Here is a 24,247-nt window from a genome sequence, read left to right on the forward strand (position 1 = left end):
TTCTACTATTTTTCTCATAGTTTCAAAATCTTTTATTTTAATTTTCTACCAATTCCAAACTAGAAGAACCAAAATTTTTTTTTCACGGGCAACCAAATATTAACTCTTTGTTATACAATTTTTTTATTAGCGTTATGTTCATCTTCTTGTAATATTATATTTCGATCCCAACATTCGACAATTGTTTCTACAAAAATATGTAGAATGTTTCAATCAATACTGTACAATTTCTAATTTTAAATTATAAATAAAAGGTAAAATAAGTGTTCATAAGTTATTGCTTCATTCAAATGAAACATATTACAGTAAATTGTGTTTTATTACTATAATACAGAAATGCATGTAAGAGTTAGGGTATAAGTAGAAACAGCTAAATTGCGTGTGAACCTGTTGGAACATTTTCAACCCTTAACATTTAATATTATAATAAAGTAACGTAAGAAAATAATTTATTCAATTATCAACCTACTAGTACAGAGGGAAATGAAAGATTGTAAGAACTTTTCTTTATAAATTCACGCTTCAAACTATTTTTTTTAATTCGAATATAAACCTACTGCTCTTCAAGCAATAACAATTAATATTATAGTAAAGTAACGTGAGAAAATAATTTATTCAATTATCAACCTACTAGTACAAAGGAAAATGAAAGATTGTAAGAACTTTTCTTTATAAATTCACGCCTCAAACTATTTTTTTAAATTCGAATAGAAACCTACTACTCTTCAAGCAATAACAATTAATATATTATAGTAAAGTAACGTGAGAAAATAATTTATTCAATTATCAGCCTGCTAGTACAAAGGAAAATGAAAGATTGTAAGAACTTTTCTTTATAAATTCACGCCTCGAACCATCTTTTTAAATTAGAATATAAACCTACTACTCTTCAAGCAATAACAATTAATATTATAGTAAAGTAACGTAAGAAAATAATTTATTCAATTATCAGCCTGCTAGTACAAAGGAAAATGAAAGATTGTAAGAACTTTTCTTTATGAATTCACGCCTCGAACCATCTTTTTAAATTATAATGTAAACTTTTTGCTCTCCAATTTGAGAATCAAAAACAAGTGTATAATTGAATTCGCGTCGTTCGATGGGCGACTCTATTTTTAATGGGAAAAAGAGTTCCGGGTTTGCGTCGCAAGCAGTCAGAGTTCAAGGCCAATTTCTAGAACGTCGATTCTCCGCTGTTTCGAATTATTAACGCCGCGATTTATCACGGTGCAATTTTACGGGCGTCGAAGATAGGTTGTACGCCACACTTGGATATAATTAACGGCATTAACGAGTCGCATCGCATAAATTTCGGCCAACGATATCCAATTAGCGCGCGCCGTCAAAGTGTACGAATCCCGGCCGCCACAATATTTTCCCTGTTACCGGGCTAACGAATTCAATTAATGAGAACAAACGAAAAGCGTGGCTAGCGATCGGCCGTTACGAGAGAAAAAAAAAAAAACTCCCATGACTCCGAACGATTTTGGATCTCGATCGGTCGTGATTCGCGCTCATAATCCGATTTAGGATCCGGGGCTCGTGATAGCGTCGTTTTGCGCAATTATGCCACCGCTAAACGCTTCGTTTAATCGAACGAAACGATGATTCGGTCGAACAGCGACTCTGCGTTATGATAACGAAGCATTGTTCGCTCGTCGAACTCGCGTTTAGTCGACGCTAGAAAGTTCCACAGCGAAAATCCAACCTTCGTCGTCTCTTTTTCGCGTTTTTTGTCGATAAGCTTAATATTTTAATATTTTTTGAGATTTTTTAGATCAAAGTTTTGTCACTCGTTGAATGGCAATGATGTCTAACTATATATACTTTTTATGTTTACATAAAACAGTGATTTTAGAGGCAAAGACGTATGAAATTTCTTTATTTACTGTATTAAATTTTATTTCGCAAATTGAAACAATACATATCGTGAATTGAAATCGGTACACGACGAAAGTTACAATGTACACTGAAAAGAAAATGAGTTATCGTTTACAATAATTCACATTTACATACAATGTGCCATGCTTTGCTTTTATGATAAATACCACTCTTGTACGTAACGATAAATGTTACTTATGTGTTTAGATAAATATTGCATAGAGACATTTTTCCAAATGTAATTGTTCGGATAGCAAATAAGATATATATAAAGATATTTTAGAAATTTATTTATCATTCGTCTTTCACTCTAAAATCACATTATTTTATACACACAAATACACAGTGGTCTATGCAATTGCATTAAATCATAACTTCGTTATTAATGTATGTACGAAAAAATTCCAAAGGAGAAAGATAAATGGCTCAAAGAGCACTACATCTGTATGCCTTCAGATATTTTTTAAACGCAACAGTGCATGTGCAATTAACAATCGCAACATTTCTTTAAATGAACAATTTAAATGGCTTCCTACCTGCCTTCGAAGTGAAACTTTATTCATAAATATCACGAAAAATATTAATGAGAGATTCTAGAGGCCAAAATAAGACGAAAATCAAGAATTCCAATTTGTTGATTGAGGTTTCGTTAAAAAGTTATTAAGAAAATTATTAATAAAATTTGTCCATCTACACGAATTTTTTTCTCGAAAGTGTGTAGGATTTCGAGGTTATGTCCATTCACCAAAACTGATTACAATTGACCCTTGCAACCGAAAATAATTTTTCCAAAACGATTTGAAATTTTTTTTTCCGTCGAAAAATTTCACGCCTTCTCGAATTTTTTTCTAGAAAGTGGGTAGGATTTCAGGGATTAGTCTATTCACCAAGAATCATTGTAATTGACCCCCGCAACCGAAAATAATTTTTCCAGAATGATTTGAAACTTTTCAATTTTCAGGGTAATAGACAGTTATGGCCAGACATTATATTTTCAGTAATGAATTTTTTTCTCGAAACTGCGTAGGAATTCGAGAATATGTGTATTCACCAAAAATGATTGTAATTGACCCCTGCGCCTAGAAATAATTTTTTTAGAACGATTTGAAATTTTATAGTTTCGCCGAAAAATTTCTGACCCTACCCGAATTTATTTCTCAAAAGTGTGTAGGATTTCGGGGATATGTGTATTCACCAAAAATGATTGAAGTGGACCCCTGCAACAAAAAATAATTTTTCCAGAATGATTTGAAACTTCTCAATTTCGCCGAAAAATTTTCCAGCCAGTATGGAACTTTAAACGTTAATAACTTTTTAACGAAGCCTCAATGAACAAATTGTTATTCTTGATTTTTGTCGTATTTTGGCCTCTAGAATCCCATTAAAATTTTTCCCAGAGGTGACCAAACACGCTGTATAAATGGTGTAGCAAAATCTATCTCGAAAATCTCAATTAAATCAGAGCTCCGAAGGTCCGCGATTCTCGTAACAAATTTCATCCTCGCCGGAGAAGAACGAACGGCAAAAACTTATGGGACGACCCCGATGGTAAGAAAACGAAACGTGCGGAGACCGACCTAATACCTTTTCGTTTCGCTGCTGGAGACTCCGGGATCGGCCATCCGCGTCTTCGTTTCTTTTCCCCTTTCGAAACGTACGAGGCATGGCTAACCGCGACGGACGATCCGTATTGCCGTAACCGCGGGCTCGTTACGGGGGAACGCGAACTAAAAAGAGAACAGCCAGGAGAAAGGGTCACGGAACTAATGAAACATCGCTCGGAACAGAGTCCCAAACTAATTTCCCGTTTAATTCGCGCCGTCTCCCTTTAATCTCCGATGCTCCGTCGCGCAACGGGACCCCCGGTCTGTTCAGAATTTTTCGTCCGCGCGAATCCGAACCGTACCGGGAACGTCACAGATAACGGCGCACTAATTAGCCGGTAATCAAGTCGGCGGTACGCTTAATTTTCCCTCGACGCTATCGGGACGTAAAAGGAGTTTTCCAGCACCGGGTGGAAAGCAATAAACGTTGACTCGCCTGGACCAGGCGGAAAGAGGGAGGTAGCGCGAAACGAATGTCGCGATAAAACGATCAACGTAACGTGAATGAGTGGAGGGGTAGGGGATAGAAAATAATTGCCAGATCGTTTTTCATTGTCAGCGTTCGGTTAATGCGAATATTGGGTACAAAGTGAGGTATAATTATAGAGACGGCCCGGACCGAGGTAACTCGATCGTTAGCTACGTACTGCCAAAGTGGCTACCCTGATCGACATACCAGCGGCCCGAAGAACCAGCTGCAGAGGCGTTAATGTTCGTAATCAGTTTGCACAACTAGCCGGCAGATTCGTTTGCGATCGATAGACAGAGACCTGCGTGGGCTGTTCTTGTAACGTTGTTACGCGGTACACGGATCGAGTTCGACCAACTACAGTAGTCCCTCGATGTATACTGGTTCTCCACGACCCTTGTAAGTCGTTAGTTAGATATTCTTCGACGATGTATTAAAATTGGGGCAATATGTGGAAGAATCGTCATCGTATAAAAATATTTTGGAAGAAATGCAAATAGGGTATAAATATAGATCGATTAATGAAAAACTTTCTACTTATAAAGTTAACTAGCTATAGTTATCCCTTGAAATTGTAGTTTTTTCGTCAGTACAAACGATGATTTTTTACAATTTTTTTTTTACATCCTTCGACGATGTATTAAAATTGAAACAATATGTGAAAAGATCGACATCGTATAAAAATATATTGGAAGAAATGCAACAAGAGTATAAATGTAGATCGATTAATGAAAAAAACTCTACTAATAAAGTTAACTAGCTATAGATGTCCCTTGAAATCTTAGTCTTTTTGTCAGTACAAACGATGAATTTTTCATCCTTCAACGTTACGTGTATTAAAACTAAAAAAAAAAAAATGTGAAAGGATTGACACCATACAAAAGTATTTTAAAAGAAATGCGTGAAACTAACAATAAGATTACCATATATTTTCACAAAATATAATAAATATCTGTAATGTACACCTTGTCCTGTAACTGTCTCATTTGAATGCAGTGAGAAACGAGGTAAAGTAAAATTATAATACAATGAATGCTCGACGTTTAAAGCCACAGAAATTAGAGACATTTATACATTTCTGCTTCACGCTGTGGTCTATATTTTGCCCGATAGTAAAACATTCAACTCGAATTATCGATGGACCACTATCAACTACCTAACACGAATCAATAAATAGCTTTCGAATGGTTTGAAATTTTGTAACGCTTCGTTTAGAACAAAAAGACATTTTAGTCGAGAAGATTGTTGTTAACAGATAATTTTCTGTAAAAGTTAGGGTTCCTGGCTCGAAGTTTTTCGACCAAATTACCCCCATAATCATTCTTAGAAAGCTTTAAGCTGTCGTTCGTACTTTGTTCAGTCGTTTCTCAGGGCGATATCAAAGCGATCGAGTCGATTAACGCGGACAATTTTTCATCGGTTTAATCGGCCTTCCCGCGGCCGCATAATTTTCGTCGTCTGTCGCGAAAAAATGCGCGTCTCCGCGAAATAAAAAAAGAGCAAACGCGCGAAAATACCGCGAGGAACGATGACAGGTTGACAAAGCATTGCTATGTGCTTGCTTATCGTTCGGTCTCGTGCAAATTTATTGGATACGAACGATGATTTCCACCTAACGTCGGAATATTTACTCCATTACGCAAACGTTATTACGGAGGATCGAGGTTTTTAAAGGGGAATACAGAGATCGATCGAACAGCTTCTATTTTCTAAATATTTGTACAAAATCTATAGTGGCATCTATTCTGAAGAAAAAACGATATTATGAGATAAAATAAACACTTTAATAAATTAATAAAAAAGTAGTTTTTATCCTTCTTTAAAGGACCTTTGATACCTTCGTTTAACTACGTGAATTTTATTTCAAAGCAAATTTCTGTAATAATTAAATAACCCGTGATTTCCATTAAAAAAAAAAAAAACATTTTTAGTAGAGTAAGGAAAACACATTAAAAATATGCATTTTAGAATATAATTCTGACTTAATATTTAATTAATTTAATGCGATGGTTGTGGCAATATCTGTGTGTGATAATGATTATTGATATTTTTTAACATATTTCCTCCCTTTCATTTAGCAAAAATCACTGTTACGAATGAGTAAATACTGAAAGACTTGGCGATGAAATTTTCTGCAGAAATAATTGCAACTGCAAATTACTTTTTCGACCCTCTGGGAACTGATGGACTAGGAGGATTAATACGGGAAGCTATTTTTTTAGAAATATTTCTTTTTTAGAAGGAGAGCCACGCTATAATACTTTATCAATATCAGAAGTAGGATTCTCTAAATCGTTAAGGGAGAATATAATTCGAATATCTCTCTTCCGTTGATATTTGTTTGAAAGTTCTCCAAGTGCGTTGTATAAATCCCCCATTTCCTATAATCGATTGCTGATGTACGATACGTATTGAGAAACAGATCAAACCTGCTACGAGCATTTCTATTCAGCTGCTTGAACGCGAACGAGAATTAAATATAATCCCACGCGTTCCTCTGACGAAACGCAGGAAATCGATCGGTTCTAATCCAAGGGATGTCGTAAAACAAAAATTAATGAACGCCTAAAAGAGGCCATCAAGAAAGGAGAGTCGATATAGTAAACGTTTCGAAGCACATTAATGTATGTAAAAGAGTAATATTAGTATTTCTTAAGTTGGTAGTTCTAGTTTTAATTTTAGGATGGCTGCATATTAGGATTTATTATATCCCATGAGAAGTGACTTATAAACCGATTTTACTTTAAAGGTAGTTATTGTTAATATGATGGAATGTTACTTTATTGTTAATTTAATAAAAATGTACTTTAAAGGGTAAAATCTGTGGGATCACTACGTTCACGAAGTAGCCACATTATATGTAGTAGATTGTATTTAATAAATTTGTAATTTATATTAATGTAAATAGTAATTGTGGTTGCTAATCACCTGTCAAGTCGAAACGTCCTTGACAAGAATCAAATAAACAAAAAAAAGACAATATAAATATTATCCAATTAACTAATAATACTGTGGAAAATATATATTTTATATACGTAAAATTGATGTAATTTCTTGAACGTTCGAATATTTTATCAAGCTCAAATAATATAAAAAAAAAAATAAAATTCATATTTTTTAAAACTAGAATAAGTGTTTTGATATATGAAAAAACTATTGTTGAAACATTTTTGAAGCTGCTGGTTGTGTTGAAAAGGACTTCAGATAAAACTCGAACGATTTAGAGGGGGTCGTTATTCGATGAAATTAATATCTTTGTATACGAACGCGTAGATGATATTTGAAGATCAAACTTGTTTTTTCAAATGAAATCGTGCAATTTTTCATACACCAATTCAGCTAGTCATTCTCTACAACAAACTGCGAAGCTATAATAAAAAATCTTAAGAAGATATTTTAATCTAAATATTGAGGAGTACTTGGTACAACAGCAACCATTTTTTTTATATTTTATTGCAATTACACACGATGGAGGCAAATCGGATTCACCCATAGTATTGTTCGCTATAACCTTTTGCAATTCAATTGAAACGTAACACACGATCTAACAGTGCGTGTGTATAGAGCCAATATTCCGAATATTAATTCGGGTTAACGTGTATCTAAGCGTCCGAATATTTTTGTGAGTCACTATAGTAAGATATGCGGACGTCCGTCGCGAAGAAGCCCGTGTTTCGCGACTGGCGTTGCGTGGAGAGGCCGAAGGTATTTGCCAAAACGATAGTTCGACTAATGAAAATAGAGCGTAAGCCACGGCCCAAAGTTCAAAATTGGATTTCGAGGCGGAGCCTGCGTGTCCCCGTAATCCCACCCTTTACGCGTCTATTGCCAATGGAAAGATGTGCCAAATAAACGAGTTCGTGTGCGGCGCTCGTGCGTTCGCCTAACGCACACGAGGTACAGTGAATCATATGACGGATTGCGGGTACGTTCCGACGTCAGACGTCGAACAGTGGTCGGAAATACTGAAACGTTAGCCAAAATCCTGGTCTCGCTATTCCTAATTCATTTCTATACCAGGTCTGTAAATATGGAACCGAAATTTCCCCATACATGGCACTAGCTGTTGATGTTGTTACCTTCGGACCGTTTCATTGACACCATTCTCTTGTTTTGACATGTGATAAGGATTTGCAACTCACAACAATACAAGTTTCATGCAATAGCATAGTTTTTAATAGCTTTGAACATGTCGAATTTTGTGCCTGGAAACTACGATTTGCGGACAGCATTGATTTTCTGTTATCGTTTGAAGAAAACCGCTGCAGAATCGCATCGAATTGGCAAATCACAGTGCTTTTGCGTGGTTTAAAAAGTTCAAAAGTGGCGATTTTCACGTGAGAAACGAAGAACCATTTTTTTAATAAAACCTTTTAACTGTATCCACCCGGTGAAAAGTTTTAACTAACTAGCAAATAAACGATTTTAAATTATATTACAAAGAAAAATTTAATTCAATTCGACAATAATGTCAGTAATTTTTTTTTATTTGGAGGATTCGTGAGAAGAAATTTGAGAAATAATAGACAATTTGAAAGAAAAGATTGACAGTTTGATTTAAGAAAAATTAGTTCTCGATGTATGTTGATAACAAATTTGATGATGGATAAAAAGTGACCCGATTTCACCTACGTTCGTGTTAATAGTTATTTAAAGTGACGCGTAAAGCAAGTAATTGTAGGTAATTAGGTGTCACACGATCGCGTCTGTGCAAGCAACGCCCGGGACGCTTAATATTAATGAGATGATAAAAAATGGAACGTTGGAAGAATGGAAGACAGTTTTTTTTATTCTCTTGCGTTGAAACGGCGAGCAAATGAAGTTGAACTCCGAAAGAAAGCAAAAATCGCACGAGTAATAGGAAAATTACCACCTTTATGAAACTGAGGATGACTTTGGCGAAGCTAATTACATTTTGCGTCTGTTTGTTTCATGGTAAAAAGCTAGTATGCGTTTTTTGTTATCAGACATATATTAAACGATTATAAATAGTAGCAAATTAGGGATCGTACCAAGATGTTAATTCGTTACTACGTTTTTGCAAGCAGTGAAAATATCAATATATATTTCTTGCGAACATTAAGAAAAACTCAAGAAAAAATTGAGGACAGCGTTGAAACGATGCCTTCAAAACTTGTACGTGTTTCGAATATAACCATGCTTGAACTAACTTCGATCGATAGTTTGTGTCATTATCTTGATGGAATATCTAAACAGGTGATATATCAGGGGTGCACAACTTAAATGTTGCCACGGGCCAAATTAACTGTAGTTATTGTCAAGATAATTATAGTTCCATAAACTTGATCCTTTTCAAGGAAAAATAAAGTCGATATACTCTATTTCCCGGATATTGGAAACTATTTATTTTTCCCAAAAATAATTTGAACCGACATCGTACCTTCCGCTGTTTAAATTTAAACGATAGCAACAATCCATTGACCAAAGTCATTAAATTACTGCATATTACACATACAAATTTAGCTGTAATTTGAATTAAACAAGTACATTCATTTTTCTTGAAACAGGTTGTAGTCGGAGCTAATATTTATTCCTTTTTGTATGCACATTGAAGAATAAATTACGTGCAATGCAAAGAAGTTCTGTACACTACGAACAGACAAGTTTAATTTTTTTTTTTTTTTTAAATACAGAAATACAACGAATATTTTTCTTCTCTGTTTTTAAGATTCTCTATAGATAATTATAAAAATATAAATTAATCTGAGTAAGGATGCTATTTTATAATACGATGTGTAAACAAACAGTTGTCTACGTCGTTTGTTAACAACAATTTTGGTTTGAAATAAAATGAAACAAAATAGAAACAGAAACCTTGGCAATGTTTATCCAAGTGCGAAACAGAATACCACGGTTGCGGATCCAGTGTAACAACACGAATCGCTCCGTTGTTAAGGTAAATAGTTTCGTTGCTGCGTGCAATATTATTCCAAAGTTGGTGAGTATCTGGTGTCCCAGTTTAACCGCGCCAAAATTATCATTATATTCTACTTTGTTCGAATCAGGCCAAAAGCTACATTAAACCTTAATCGACCGCGCCTGGGCCCATCAAGAACCCCAACCTCATTATTTCGCTAATATCTCGTTTACTTAATTGAATTAATATTTGCCATTTTGGGAAAATATTTAAGTAAGGCCAGACACACACATTCCCTGCCATGAATTTCGTTTTTTACGAGTCACACATGCTTTAGAAACTATCTTGACAAAACACGAGGTTGTTCAAGGATTAAATTAGGCAATGAAATTCATTTAAACGATTAAAAAATATATGTTTCCTCTCAAAAACATTCAATTTTGATCCTAACTATTATAGAGATAGATTAAAATTTGTATATTCGTGCATTAATCAGTGTTTCAGCTAGACGATAAATTAATAGTTTCATTTACGGGAGCTATTAAACATTCCCATAAAGAAATATCACGATCAAATCCTGTTAGATTTCCACGTTGAATTTTACGATTATTTTATACGATGGAGGGTTAGAACTCATTATTTGAATAAATATGATTTCCTGCGATCTATGTTAGGTATACAGGGTGTTCGGCCACCCCTGGGAAAAATTTACATGAGCGATACCAGACGCCAAAATAAGACGAAAATCAAGAATACCAATTTGTTAATAGAGGCTTCGTTAAAAAGTTATTAACAATTAAATTCCAAAATTTCAAATCGTTCTGGAAAAATTATATTCGGTTGCGGGGGGCAATAACAATCATTTTTTGTGAATACACATACCCCCGAAATCCTATCCACTTTCGAGAAAAAAAATTGTGTAGGTGCTGAAATTTTTCGGCGAAAAAAAAATTTTCAAATCGTTCTAAAAAAATTACTTTCGGTTGCGGGGGTTAATTACAAACATTTTTGGTCATTACATATAACCCCGAAATCCTAGGCACTTTCGAGAAAAAAATTCCTTACCGAAAATCTAATTAGGTGCCTAAATTCGACGAAAAAAAAAATTTCAAATCGTTCTGGAAAAATTATTTTCTTTTGCGGGGGCCAATTAGAATAATTTTTGGTGAATGGACACACCCCCGAAATCCTACCCACTTTCTAGAAAAAAATTCGAAAATGTGTGAAATTCTTCGACGGAAAAAAAAGATTTCAAATTGTTTTGGAAAAATTATTTTCGTTTACGGGGATCAATTACAATAATTTTTGGTGGATAGACATATCCCCAAAATCTTGCGCATTTTCGAGAAAAAAATTCAGTACGAGAAGAACTTTAAACGTTAATAACTTTTTAACAAAGCCTCCATCAACAAATTGGTATTCTTGATTTTCGTCTTATTTTGGCCTCCAGAATCCCCCATTAAAATTTTTCCCAGGTTTGGCCGAACGCCCTGTATAAAAGAAATATTCTCGATTGGATAAGAAGATAATTGATGGTTATATTCGGCAAAGTGCACGTACCAACTGCTTGGCGTTGATTGAAAAGACGCGAGAAGCAACGAGCTGAAATGAGATCTAACTCGTTAGGCGAGAAAGACGAGCTTTCGCGAGGCTTGCCATACGAATCGCTTCTCTTTTCTTGTTTCAAACGACACGAAAGACCTCATTGCCCCAGGCCTAACGTTAATGCGCGTGATTTTCTTTTCATTCCGTCTAAGGCGAGCCGTCGCTGTTTGCTCTGCGATCTTTTTCACGATAGAAGGTTGTACAGCAACGAGAGAGAAGCGTCCAGAAACAGTTGCAATCTCGCGTTGAATAATAACCGTGCCAATGGAGGCGAAATTTTATTTTTAACACGAGCCATTTTCACAATCGATACTGTTTGATCCTTCCGTGCGTGGGACGTATTATTTTGAAAATGTGTTACGGTACGAGTGAAGTGTGTTACTGAAAACTGGCCAATTAAAGAGCCCGGAACAATAATTGGGAATCGCCAATTTTCTAAATGTCACAGAGTGTGCCGGGCAACCATTACATTCTAACGTCATGTTGTCGCGTACTATAATCATTATTTGTTCTTTAAATACAAATTTTCTCGCTGAAATTAGTTTTACGCTGCATAAAAATTCTGGAAGTATTATGCCAGCAAAGCTGTACCAGTATCGATATGATGCCGCGGGTAATGTAAAAATATAAAAATAATATTGCAGCGAAGTTCTTATATCAGGTATGGGCAAAATTTTTATCTCGAGAAAGATGTCGAATAACGAAGGATAAACTTTTTATCCGTGGCTTGTTAAACGAAAATAAAAATTCCAATAATAAAATGAAATATCTCACAAATATCGAATAAATAGAAATTTAGTGGAATACGCTGGTTTTATTAGAATTAAATTTTATGTAACAGTAGACGAGAAAACTGACCAAATATTTATTACGGTATTTACTACAGTATTAATGGTAGCGAAATTACTAGAAGAAAATGTTGAAAAAAAAGTTGGTAAATAGACGTCACGAAGGGCATCAAAGGGAGTTAATTTTGCAACAGTTAAAAAGAAAAAGCTTGCTCCTTCGAAGAAAAACATCGATGCTTTTACAGAATAATATAAAAATGGAGAAAAATATTTGGTGTTAATTATAACGCCCGTGGTGTTGGTAAAGAAAAGGAAAAACGACTTGAAATATACTTGTAAAAAGTACGAAGAATTGGCTACACGCGTTGAACTATTTAAATTTTAGAATTTAATAGATTTTAATCCGCCAAAGAATGCGGGACCAAAGATATAGTATTAAATATAACAAAGACTTAGTATTAAGTATGTCAAAGCCAATTCGGGTCATTATTAAAACCAAATATTAAATTTACAAAGATGAGTTTACTGAAAATTTGTTGTGATGCAAAACAGATTGCACAAAGAAATTTTGTATTAAATAAAATAATGATAGTAATACCAATTTAACATTTTTCATGAGAAACTAGATCATTGTGCATGATGCTACATATTTTGTTTGTTTTATTCTATGCTCAAACATTGAGTAAAATTTTATTTATGCTCAAATTCCATGTATATGTATTTAATTACCTTGCTTTCTTATCAATATAGAAATATACAGGGTGTTCGGCTATCACTGGGAAAAATTTTAATAGGAGATTCTGGGGGCCAAAATAAGACGAAAATCAAGAATACCAATTTGTTGATGGAGGCTTCGTTAAAAAATTATTAACAATTAAATTCAAAAATTTCAAATCGTTCTGGAAAAATTATTTTCGGTTGCGGGGGTCAATTACAAGCATTTTTGGTGAATACACATACCTCCGAAATCCTATCCACTTTCGAGAAAAAAAATTCGAGGTGTAAAATATTCCGACGGAAAAAAAAATTTCAAATCGTTTTGGAAAAATTATTTTCGGTTGCGAGAGTCAATTACAATCATTTTTGGTGAATAGACATCACCCCGAAATCCTGCGCATTTTCGAGAAAAAAATTCGAGGAGGTGTGAAATTTTTCGTCTGGAAAAAAAATTTCAAATCGTTTTGGAAAAATTATGTTTGGTTGCGGGGGTCAATTACAATAATTTCTGGTGAATAGACATATCCCCAAAATCCTGCGCATTTTCTAAAAAAAAATTCAGTACGAGCGGAACTTTAAACGTTAATAACTTTTTAACAAAGCCTCCATCAACAAATTGGTATTTTTGATTTTCGTCTTATTTTGGCCTCTAGAATCTCCCATTAATATTTTTTCCAGGGGTGGCCGAACACCCTGTAAAAGGGATGATCACACCAAACTACACCAATGTAGCTATTAAATACACCGAAATGTATCACTTTTACTTGATTTCCTCCTACCAGAAAGCAAATAGGATATATGGATTTGCAATCATTTCGTGCCCAATAGGGATGAAAATCTATCATGCATAAGTAGCGACGTCGTTTCAAAGTTTACGTAAATCGATGGTCTGGCTGCTTATCGTGGCAAATATCAACTTCAGATTTTCCATGCAGCTTCGTCTAATGGATGGCCAGCGCGCGAGCATCCATCAAGTTCGACAAGTTAAAAGTGATCGTGTCGGGAATCCTTGAAGTTGAAATTCTTTTCGTCGAAACGTGGAATTGCATTTTCCAACAACTCCAGTTTCGTCTATTTACGAACGACTGAATTTTCTCGCGCAGAAAAGCATCATTTGGCGCAAAAGTATTCCCAATTACGCCGTGACTGAATTTGTTTCATAAATTAGTTGGTTTAGTATCCTATATAAACATAAAACCACGGTTTCATGGTCGAAGAAGGTTACGAGCCCTTAAAGGAGCAACGAAGGGCCCCAGAAATTACTTTATAGTCGATAAATATTTAACAAGCTTCCAAAAGAATACGTCTCGCGTCGAGCAGTCGTAAACAGTATGCAAGGATCTTGGCCAACTTAATCCTGAAGATTTTCACGCATTTTCATCCGATTCATATTTTTAAATATTTTTTCCTTTCTGTACGAAATAATCGATACAGTATAGAAATATTTTTAGAAAAATAAGAAGGTCAGAAGCGAGGCGAGAACGTATATTTCTGCCTTTTTCACGTAGAAGCTAGTACCGTGACAAATTTAATCGTGTGCGATAAAACGGCCATTATACAGTCACTTGATAAGTCGAAGTTGGAGGGAAAAACCGTTTTAAGTTACAGAAGTTTCGTTTTAACAAAGTTTGGACTTACGAGGGTACAGCAAGAAAATTCCGATTTAAGGAGATATCTACGAAAAAGATTAAAAGCTCGATACTTTTATTATTGTTCTCGAGATTAAAGTCGTTCCAACTGCGGAAAGCTGGTTATCAGCAACGACTTAATAGCTCGGACTATCGATTTTCTAAATTGAATCGTGGAAGTCAAAATTATCGGAAATGCCTCCACTTTGGGCGCGTCCGATTTAACCCTTGATTGGTACGATACTTCACTGTGAAATTTCACCTACACACTGTAACTGTAATATTATTGGTTAAGCTGTAATATTGGAAATACAATGAAAACTACATTCTCTTTAAAACACAAACTGGTCTGTAGAATAATTAAACACAGTAAAATTTAACTGATAAAACGATACAGCTAAATAAGTTGTAATATTGGAGATAAAATGAAACCTACGTTCCCTTTAAAACACAAGATTGTAGAAAAATAAAGTACAGTAAAATTTAACCAACAATACGAAAATTTCTCTCAATTTTCACCCACGGTACCAATTAAGGGTTAAATTTGCCCAAAGAGATTTTGCTCTATCTTTTATCATTTAAGAGCTATGCTTGGGTGAAACGTCTTGTGTAATATTCGAACAGCGATTCTTATCCTGGCGGGTAACTCGGCCAGTCGCAGGTATCACTTAGAATCCCCGTTTCCTTTTGCCCGGGGATCGTACAAAGAATATCAATGCAAAGATACGAGTGCAAATTTTACGAGTACGTGGCCACGCGGCTTGAACCGGCACCGCAAAAAGAATCCGTAGAAAAAAAGCCACGGACAAAGCGTTGCCTCGCCAGAAAGGAACACATTCGCGGGCGTATTTTTTTGGATTTGCTAATTAGACGTCGGACGAAATATTGAGAAGAACGTCGTCGTCGGGCGCGAGTAATTGGAATATGTAACGAGCACGTAAAACGAATGAAATGAGCAAATTTCCTCGAGTTTTATGGTACCGTAAGTACAGACGCCGTGACGTAAGAGAAACGTGAATTTAGACCGTTTCTATTATTTGCGGAACCGTTCCTCCGCAGGATTCTTTCTCATGAATATTAACGTTGGAACTTAAAAGGCTTATTTTCTTTTTTTCTTCTCTCTCTCTCTTTTTAACTTTCAACTCCAGATTCGTCCAGACCGCTCCGTATAATGAGCGGACCTTCGACTCGTTTCACGAGAGATACTCTTTCGACAGTGGCAACCAGGGACGAAAATCGTGGAAGAGAATCAGTTTTATGTACTCACCTTCGCGAAGTCGATTTTCAGTGTGCAGCATCCGGAGTATATGTCTGCTCCGTGAAGTGTCTCCTTCGCTCTCGTTGCCGATTCCACCGAGTCGAACGTGCTTCCGGAGGATTCGGTTAAGAATATATAGACACTGTGTGTGTGTGTTTCGCGAGCTCATCGACGAATAGAAACCTGTCGCGCGAAAGCTACCCGGGACAAACACTGCTTAAAGAGGATTTCCATCGGTTTCGCGCGCATTGTTTACTGAAAATTCGAAATCAAGAGGGCCCTCTAGCTTCTGAAAACCGATTTTTCATTGTTTATTGAACGATCTCCGACGCCGAATTTCATCGATGATTTTTGCTTATACAGGGTGTTCGGCTACCCTTGGGAAAAATTTTAATGGGGGATTCTAGAGGCCAAAATAAGACGAAAATGAAGAATACTAATTTCTTGATGGAGGCTTCGTTAAAAAGTTATTAATTTTTTTCTCGAAAATGCGCAGGATTTCGGGGTGATGTCTATTCACCAAAAATGATTGTAATTGACTCTCGCAACCGAAAATAATTTTTCCAGAACGATTTGAAATTTTTTTTTCCGTCGGAATATTTTACACCTCGAATTTTTTTTCTCGAAAGTGGATAGGATTTCGGAGGTATGTGTATTCACCAAAAATGCTTGTAATTGACCCCCGCAACCGAAAATAATTTTTCCAGAACGATTTGAAATTTTTGAATTTAATTGTTAATAATTTTTTAACGAAGCCTCCATCAACAAATTGGTATTCTTGATTTTCGTTTTATTTTGGTCTCTAGAATCCCCCATTAAAATTGTTCGCAGGGGTGGCCGAACATCCTGTATAGAATGACTCTGGTGCGTATAACGATTGCTATTTTTATTCACGTACATTCATTCGAGTGTCTTTTCTTTCGATTCAAACAATATGAACAGTTACTCGTATTCGTACATTATAATGGTGATTCACTATAAGTGAAAAGAAACTTGTTTTTCTTATGAATTCTTTCTTACATATATTGTTACCTAATTTGTTTATTACACTGTGTGTTATTTCTATTTATGAAGTAGTATTTTTTTAATACTGCCTTTCTTATGAATTCTTCCTATTTATTTTTACTAAATGTTGTTTGTTACAACTGTGTTACTTCTATTTACGAAGTAGTATTTTTTAACATTATTTCTTATGAATTCTTTCAGTTTATTTTCACCAAATATTTGCTTATTACAAGTGTGTTACTATTATTTACAAAGTAGTATTTTTTTAATATTGTCTTTCTTATCAGTTCTTTCCATTTATTTTTACTAAAATTGTTTATTACAACTGTGTTACTTTTATTTACAAAGTAGCTTTTTTTCAAACAGTAACAAGCAAATTAATCAGAAAATCGATAGAGGTATAATAGCAACAGAATAAAATACTGTTAACAATAAACAAATCAACAATAACGTGGTGTTTTCTCAACTGGCCACTCATCCTTGAACTGGTCGCGACGAACGCAGCTTCTCTTTTGTGATCGGACAAAACTCGATGTTTTTAACGTGCCACGATTGTCGACAAGTGTTCTTTATAATTTACTCAAACTTATCTTAATCCCAATATACGAAAAAATGGACTTACACCGGTTTCAAAATCTGAGTTCATACGAAACAAGCTTTTTCCCATTCATAGCGAATCATCATTGCAGTGTACGAATACGAGTGGAGCTGTATTTCTAATTGCATCGTATCGTTGAAAGTAACAGAGAGATTGCACAGTACGAGAGTACAATGCACGAAAAGTTCAATAATTTCAAGTGGTTTCGTGAAACTGGAGGGCAGGCGATTAAGTGGACTCCTCTCCAATATGAAGTATCCGATACTTAAGATAACCGACAACGAAAGATCCGGTAACCCAGTCTTGTCGGTTCCGAGTTCCGGTTATAAATCTTCATTGCATTGTAACGGTGGCGCGTGACCGACAAACTTCTGTACCGAGTCGTTTCGTAGAAGTGTGTCACGGTGGAGATCCTCCCGGGGCTTTAAGACCATCTATCGTGCTTCGAAAAGCTCGTACTCGCGGTCCATACGTAAAACGCGATCCACCGAGTGGACAAAGTATTGCAAAGGATATTCCACCATGGCTTGAACGCCGTTTTTCTTGAAGATAACGATACGCCGAACTTGCCCGCTGGGTGCACTGATCGTGTGCAAGACTTCCTGCAACAGATAATACGATACGTATATTAGAAGAACTCAAAATTATTTTGAAACATATTACTTTGGAGATCGCTTGAGATCTCCCCTCAAATTACAGCGTGTACAGAGTATATAGGGTGCTTGGCCACCCCTGGGAAAAACTTTAATGGGAGATTCTAGAGGTAAAAATAAGACGAAAATCAAGAATACTAATTTGTTGATGGAGGCTTCGTTAAAAAGTTATTAGCGTTTAAAGTTCTATCGGTACTGAATTTTTTTCTAAAAAGTGGGTAGAATTTCGGGGGTAGGTCTGTTCACCAAAAATGATTGTAATTGATCCCTGTAAACAAAAATAATTTTTTTAGAACGATTTGAAATTTTCTAATTTTGTCAAAAAATTGCACGCCTTCTTGAATTTTTTTCTCGAAAGTGGGTAGGATTTCGAGGGTATATCTAATGACCAAAAGTAATTGTAATTGATCCCCGCAACCGAAAATAATTTTTCCAAAACAATTTGAAATGTTTGAATTGTGTCGACAATTTTATCGAACTACTCGAATTTTTTTCTCAAAACCGAGTAGGATTTCGAGAGTATGTGTATTGACTAAAAATGTTTGTAATTGACCCCTGCAACCAAGAATAATTTTTCCAGCACGATTTGAAATTTTCTAATTTTGTCAAAAAATTGCACACATTCTCGAATTTTTTTCTCGAAAGTGTGTAGGAATTCGGAGATATGTCTATTCACCAAAAATGCTTGTAATTTACCCCTGTAACTAAATATAATTTTTTTAGTATGATTTGAAATGTTTTAATTTCGTCTAAAAATTTCAGTACCTACTCGAATTTTTTTCTCGAAAATGTGTAGAATTTCAAGGGTATATGTATTCACCAAAAATGATTGTAATTGCGCCCTGCAACCATCAATAATTTTTTCAGAATGATTTAAAATTTTTTAATAACTTTTTAATGAAGTCTCAGTCAAGAAATTGATATTACTGATTGTCGTCTTATTATGGCCTCCAAAATCTTCAATTAAAATTTTTTCCAAAGGTGACCAAACACCCTGTATACAGTAGTTTAATGGATTAATTATTTTGTAGTATTTTTAATGTTAATCACGTTAAGCTTTGTTTATTGCAAGCCTTTTAAAGACACGTAAATTTGAAACTTCGATTATTAAACACTATCATGATAATGAATGTGTTAAGTAAAAATTAAATTTTATTTGAATGGACGTTTTTTTGAGAAATTCCTCAATGATATTGCAAAATACTAATTTTAACACTTACAATTTTTTCCAAGCATTTCAACAATTTGCAAGTTTTTCTGAAAGTATTCAACAATTCTAATCATAGTTAAAATATATCAAAACTTTGGAGTAAATTAATTTACTTATTTGCCTAATAATTCTACAATCTTTTTTAATGCAATATTAACTTACTGAAAATTATGCTGTATGCCACTATAAAAACACGAATCAGCAAAGACAAATGATGAAAAGAGCGGGTACAGTATTTCAGTAAATTTTAAATCTGGGTAACTTGCAAAAAAAAAAAAATAATTTATTTATCTTTCATAAATCGAATCATCCAATTTTTCAATCAGGTCAAAATGTCAGATATTTTTCGTCGCTATTACCGAGAGTTTGACGTATAAAAACTTATTGCTTCCGTCACGATATCACGACGTGTTATTTGTATCCACCCTCTGCCGTAATTTTTTATTCGTTTCACGGTATTTCAAACGTGCTACGCTTCCTCCACGAGTATCGAAAACTGATACCAAGCACCTGAAATATCGACGTCTTTCGACGACACCGAGTACTTTGGTATCGAAATATTTGAATATTATCAGTAACGTCGGTATCCAATGCATCATCGTTCGCGAACGCCGGAACAGGAAAAATCGTTTTAGAAACTGAAATAAGCTAGCGCTGTATAACAAAGTAATGGACGCCCTCTCGTCGTATCTGCGCGTTGCACGTAAAAGCGCGGGCCGCGTGAAATATTTCTCGCGTCTTATCAGGAATTCAAATCCGACGTTCCCGTACACATCTTATTCCGCGCGCGTCCAGAATAAGGCTCTAAAAAAACTTTTACGTCTAGGATCCGCGAGCGTGTTTTCCAAACGGTCGTATATCTCGGCCGAATTGGTCAGTAAATTTATAGCACCGTTTCTAGATTCGCGGAACTTGACTGTCGAAAAAGGCGTTAAAACGGGACTGGATCCGCGCGAACAAATATTCGAGAATTTATAACAGCGAAGAAGTTTATCCCCGCGTAACAGGCGCGGGGTTCTGAAAATCTTTCGCGACATTCGAGGTCGAAGTCTCGATTTACGAAAAATTCGCTCGAGTTTGCGAAAGATTCGATTTCCACAGAGACTTGAGCAGCGGGGAGGAGGGATCGGGAGGAATGTAAACCCGAGCCGTAATTATGCATCTGCTCGCCTATCTAAATGTTTATGAATTTCAATACCTGTAACTCTTCTCGTTCATCAGAAGAGCAATAAACACGGATAACCGGTTATGCTCCCGCGCGTGTGCATCCTCGATGAGTGGCGTACGCTCGAGATCGAGCACACCGAACCAAATTAGTACGACGACGCAACCAAATTAACGTGTTCATTATAGCTGTGCCGTACGACTTTATATTTGGAATTATTTTATTCCACCGTGTACCTTCTTTTTTTTAATTTCTCGCTTACGTAATTTTGTTAATTAATTTCTTTGGGACACGTTTTATATTTCCTTAACAGTAAACCTACTCGACATGTATTTCTGTTATTACCAGTCTTAAAAAAAAAATGTTTCATAATGTAGAATGCAGATAATAGTTTGATAATGACACAAAAATATAGTTTCCTTTATTTGGAAATAAATAATATATATTGTATTCCTTGTCATTTGTTGCAAATTACAAGACTTCTCGATTGCACATTTTCCATATACAGTAATGTTTCTTAAAATGAACGCGTGATTCGTAAGTTGAACGTTTCTGTTCCAACATGGAGGATCCTCCTTAGAGCCCAGTGTGATGATATTGCTGTGTGAAAGATGAACAAGCCAATCCCTGAGCCATGTTCATTTTGCGAATCATTGCTATATATATTGTTATTTATACCGGAAGCTAGCCAGAATTTGATAAAAAAAACTATAAATCGTCTAACCTATCAAATGATTACATATTTTTCTCCAGACAACAAAGAGTAAGAAAAGAATATTGAAAAATGTATTGCACGTACATTATGAGAAAAGTCGCGAAGTTAAATGGCGCTGAAATAACGTTGAAATTTTATAAACGATCGTTTGACCCAAATCGTGGTAGGTTTAGCGTGAACCGTGCAGAAAATCGTTATCGGTGTAAAAATGTGAAAAGTTATTTTTGGACGATTTTCGGACGCGATGAGCTAATGAAAGGTTCGAAGGAATCGGTGTTGGCTGCCATCGAGCGAACAAAGAACCGCCAATTGAAAACGTTCAAGCACCAGGTGTACGTTTACCTGTAGCTACACACGCTGGCATACCCGAGTCTCCACGGTACGAGTGATGACGCAGCATGGCGCCTTGCCAAACCCACTTTTAAGCTGCAACTTCTTCCGCTGGGACGCTTTGCGTCCAGATGATAGGGAGCACAAGTCGGCTTACGAATCCTAACGTTTGCTCGGGGAAAAATATGGCCGTCCGCGAATCCTTTTAACCGGAAAAACTACTTTACTTTCGATCCAGTCGCGATACGAGCCGACAAACTTGAGCTCATAGCGTCATCAATTTCAAAGAGTAACGGTACATATCTCCGTCCTACTATATTTTCCTCTGTTTTGCAGAATCACACGCTCGAGGAAATACGGCGCGAATTTATTACCCCCGTTCTGTCGCTGACTCGCACGATTTTCTGCTCGTGCCTACGATCAGCCAAAAGCTAAATAGAAACATACAGAAAAGTTCCCGCTGAAAATCTTTTATCGCCTTCGCCGTTTCAACACTTTGTTTCTTTAAATAAAAATATATTTTTTTGCTATAATACATTTATTATGAGTTTCTATTGATTCGAACCTCAGGATGCCCAAGTTTAACACTAAACCTACCACGACCGGTCAAATGACAGTTTTCTAAATTTTGTTTAAATTTTCTAACATATAATGTTATTTTAGTGCCATTTAACTTTACGACTTTTCTTATAGTACACGTCCAATGAATTTTACAATATTCACTTCTATTCTTATTGTTTGTTCTCTGAGAAAAATATGTAGTCTGTCATCTGATCGGTTGAATAATTTATATTTTTTTGTAAAAGAATTGGAAAAAATTTGGTACCAAATACTGGTTAGCTTCCGATGTAAATAGGAAATATATGTATAGCAAAGACGAATGGAGAGAATCTTCAGTTTCCACTGTCTTAAAACAGTCTAACGCGTATTAAAAATAGTTAAACTTTAGACGCGTGCAGTTCCGAAACCATTAGTGTTTTATTAATTATTGACCAACTGTTAGCGGCGGTAAACCTTCCTCTTTAAAATGGCTTTTGGTTTTTGTCGATCCGACTTTCCGTTTTCGAGATATCGTAATTTATGTAAAAGGTAATTTTAAAAATTTCACTGTCTCTCGCTTCACCGTGTTAGGAAAGGCTATTAACGCGTATTAAAAATAGTTAAACTTTAGACGCGTGCAGTTCCGAAACTACTAGTGTTTTATTAATTATTAAGCCACTGTTAGCGGCGGTAAACCTTCCTCTTTAAAATGGTTTTTGGTTTTTGTCGATCGGACTTTCCGTTTTCGAGATATCGCAATGTATGTAAAAGGGTATTTTTCTTAATTTGACTATCTCTGTCTCCGTCTGACGCGTCGCGTCGTACCTCTTTGTCGCACGTGAGTCGTGACCGAGTGACCCAGTTCCGGCGTAGTATTTCCAAGAATTTACTACGCACTGTTTACTATTGTCGCGCGCGCGAGTTCATTGATCTCAATGAAACGTAAACAAACGCTTCGGACCCTCGTATCTCCGTAACTAGCCACCGCATCGACTTCAAACTAAAATCGCTATATCTCCGGAACTAATAAAGCTATCGGCTCGTTCGAACGCTCGTTTTAAAGGGCATTTCATCCTCTACCTAATGGTCATATCACCTACTATAATTTTTTCTATCTTCTATGTTTATTTTGAAATTTACTTTGACGCTACACACCCAAAGTAGTTTCAGCGCTTCCTATTGATCATACGACTGATGTGGAATAAAACTGGACTATAAATAGTTTATTTAATTGGAAATGAATTTAAATTTGTATACAGGGTGTTTGCATAATTATTATTGCCATTTTTCGTAAATAATTGTTTTCTCTGGAATTGACTACGGTATCAACTTGAAAGAAAATTTGTTTTCAAGAGCGTTTTATCTACTAATTCACTAATACTATTAAAGTACTAATGCACGTTTAGAGTAAAAGTATTAAATATTTTTTTACTGGTTCATAGAATTCAATGCTTTAAGAAAAAAATATGCGACATAAAAGAGAAGCATATCTTACGAAGAAACTTCAAAATACAACTTTCTATGTACACAATTCAAAAATTAGAGGTACGTTGTCTCGTAAAAGAGAAAAAGAGAGACTGATAATTTGACTGATAAGTTTAGTGTTAAAATAGTGACTTCAGTAGAAGTAGAAACAGTTTAGCAATGGACAGTACACGCCAGCCAAATCGTCTGGCAATTTTCTAAAAAATTGGCAAAATTCCATTCTTTTTCCTTCGATTTATTTTTCACTAATAAATCTATCAACCCATTTGCATAATTGCCATATATATACGTCACATTGTAAATAATAGTGGCCGAGAACAAATCACTGAAACATTAAGTTTGCAATACTTCTTTAAATATTTGTACTTAAATTTAAAAAGAAGAATATTGATAACAGCATATCTTCAATTTATTTCGTACGATGCAAATGACTCAAAATCTAAAATTAATTTTTGTTCTACGAACTCTTCGTCCAGCTCTGTTTGCAAAGGTATTTGCAAAGGCGTTATCGTCTGTTTGCAAAGATATTCTTGCGCGGATGTAACGCAGCGCGCAGACGACGTGTAATGCACGATTCATCGCACAGAAAATTGCCCCGCGAATACGCGGGCCGACGCAATGTTCGCTGCTCGAGAAGAACGCATCCACGGTCCGGACTTAATTATCCGGCGTTTCCATCCGGGTCGAAGAAAGCAAAGCTCCTTTGTGCAATCCGAAA

The 24,247-nt window shown here is 35.5% G+C and overlaps 1 protein-coding gene across 3 annotated transcripts in view; it reads right to left on the reverse strand.

Annotated features, from left to right (window-relative positions):
- The window catches only part of LOC122400402 (heterogeneous nuclear ribonucleoprotein L), a 327,347-nt gene that overhangs the window by 190,674 nt on the left and 112,426 nt on the right, over nt 1-24,247 (reverse strand). For all 3 annotated transcript variants that reach the window (XM_043401854.1, XM_043401853.1, XM_043401855.1), the window contains 2 exons: nt 17,948-18,033; nt 15,838-15,934 (listed from right to left, as the gene is read on the reverse strand). In XM_043401854.1, the coding sequence (XP_043257789.1) occupies nt 15,838-15,934; nt 17,948-18,033 (183 nt within the window). The remainder of the gene's footprint in view (nt 1-15,837; nt 15,935-17,947; nt 18,034-24,247) is intronic.

The sequence above is a fragment of the Colletes gigas genome, unplaced genomic scaffold, assembly GCF_013123115.1.
Source record: "Colletes gigas isolate AHSC1104 unplaced genomic scaffold, ASM1312311v1 Colletes_gigas_Sc00017, whole genome shotgun sequence".
Lineage (NCBI taxonomy): Eukaryota > Metazoa > Arthropoda > Insecta > Hymenoptera > Colletidae > Colletes > Colletes gigas.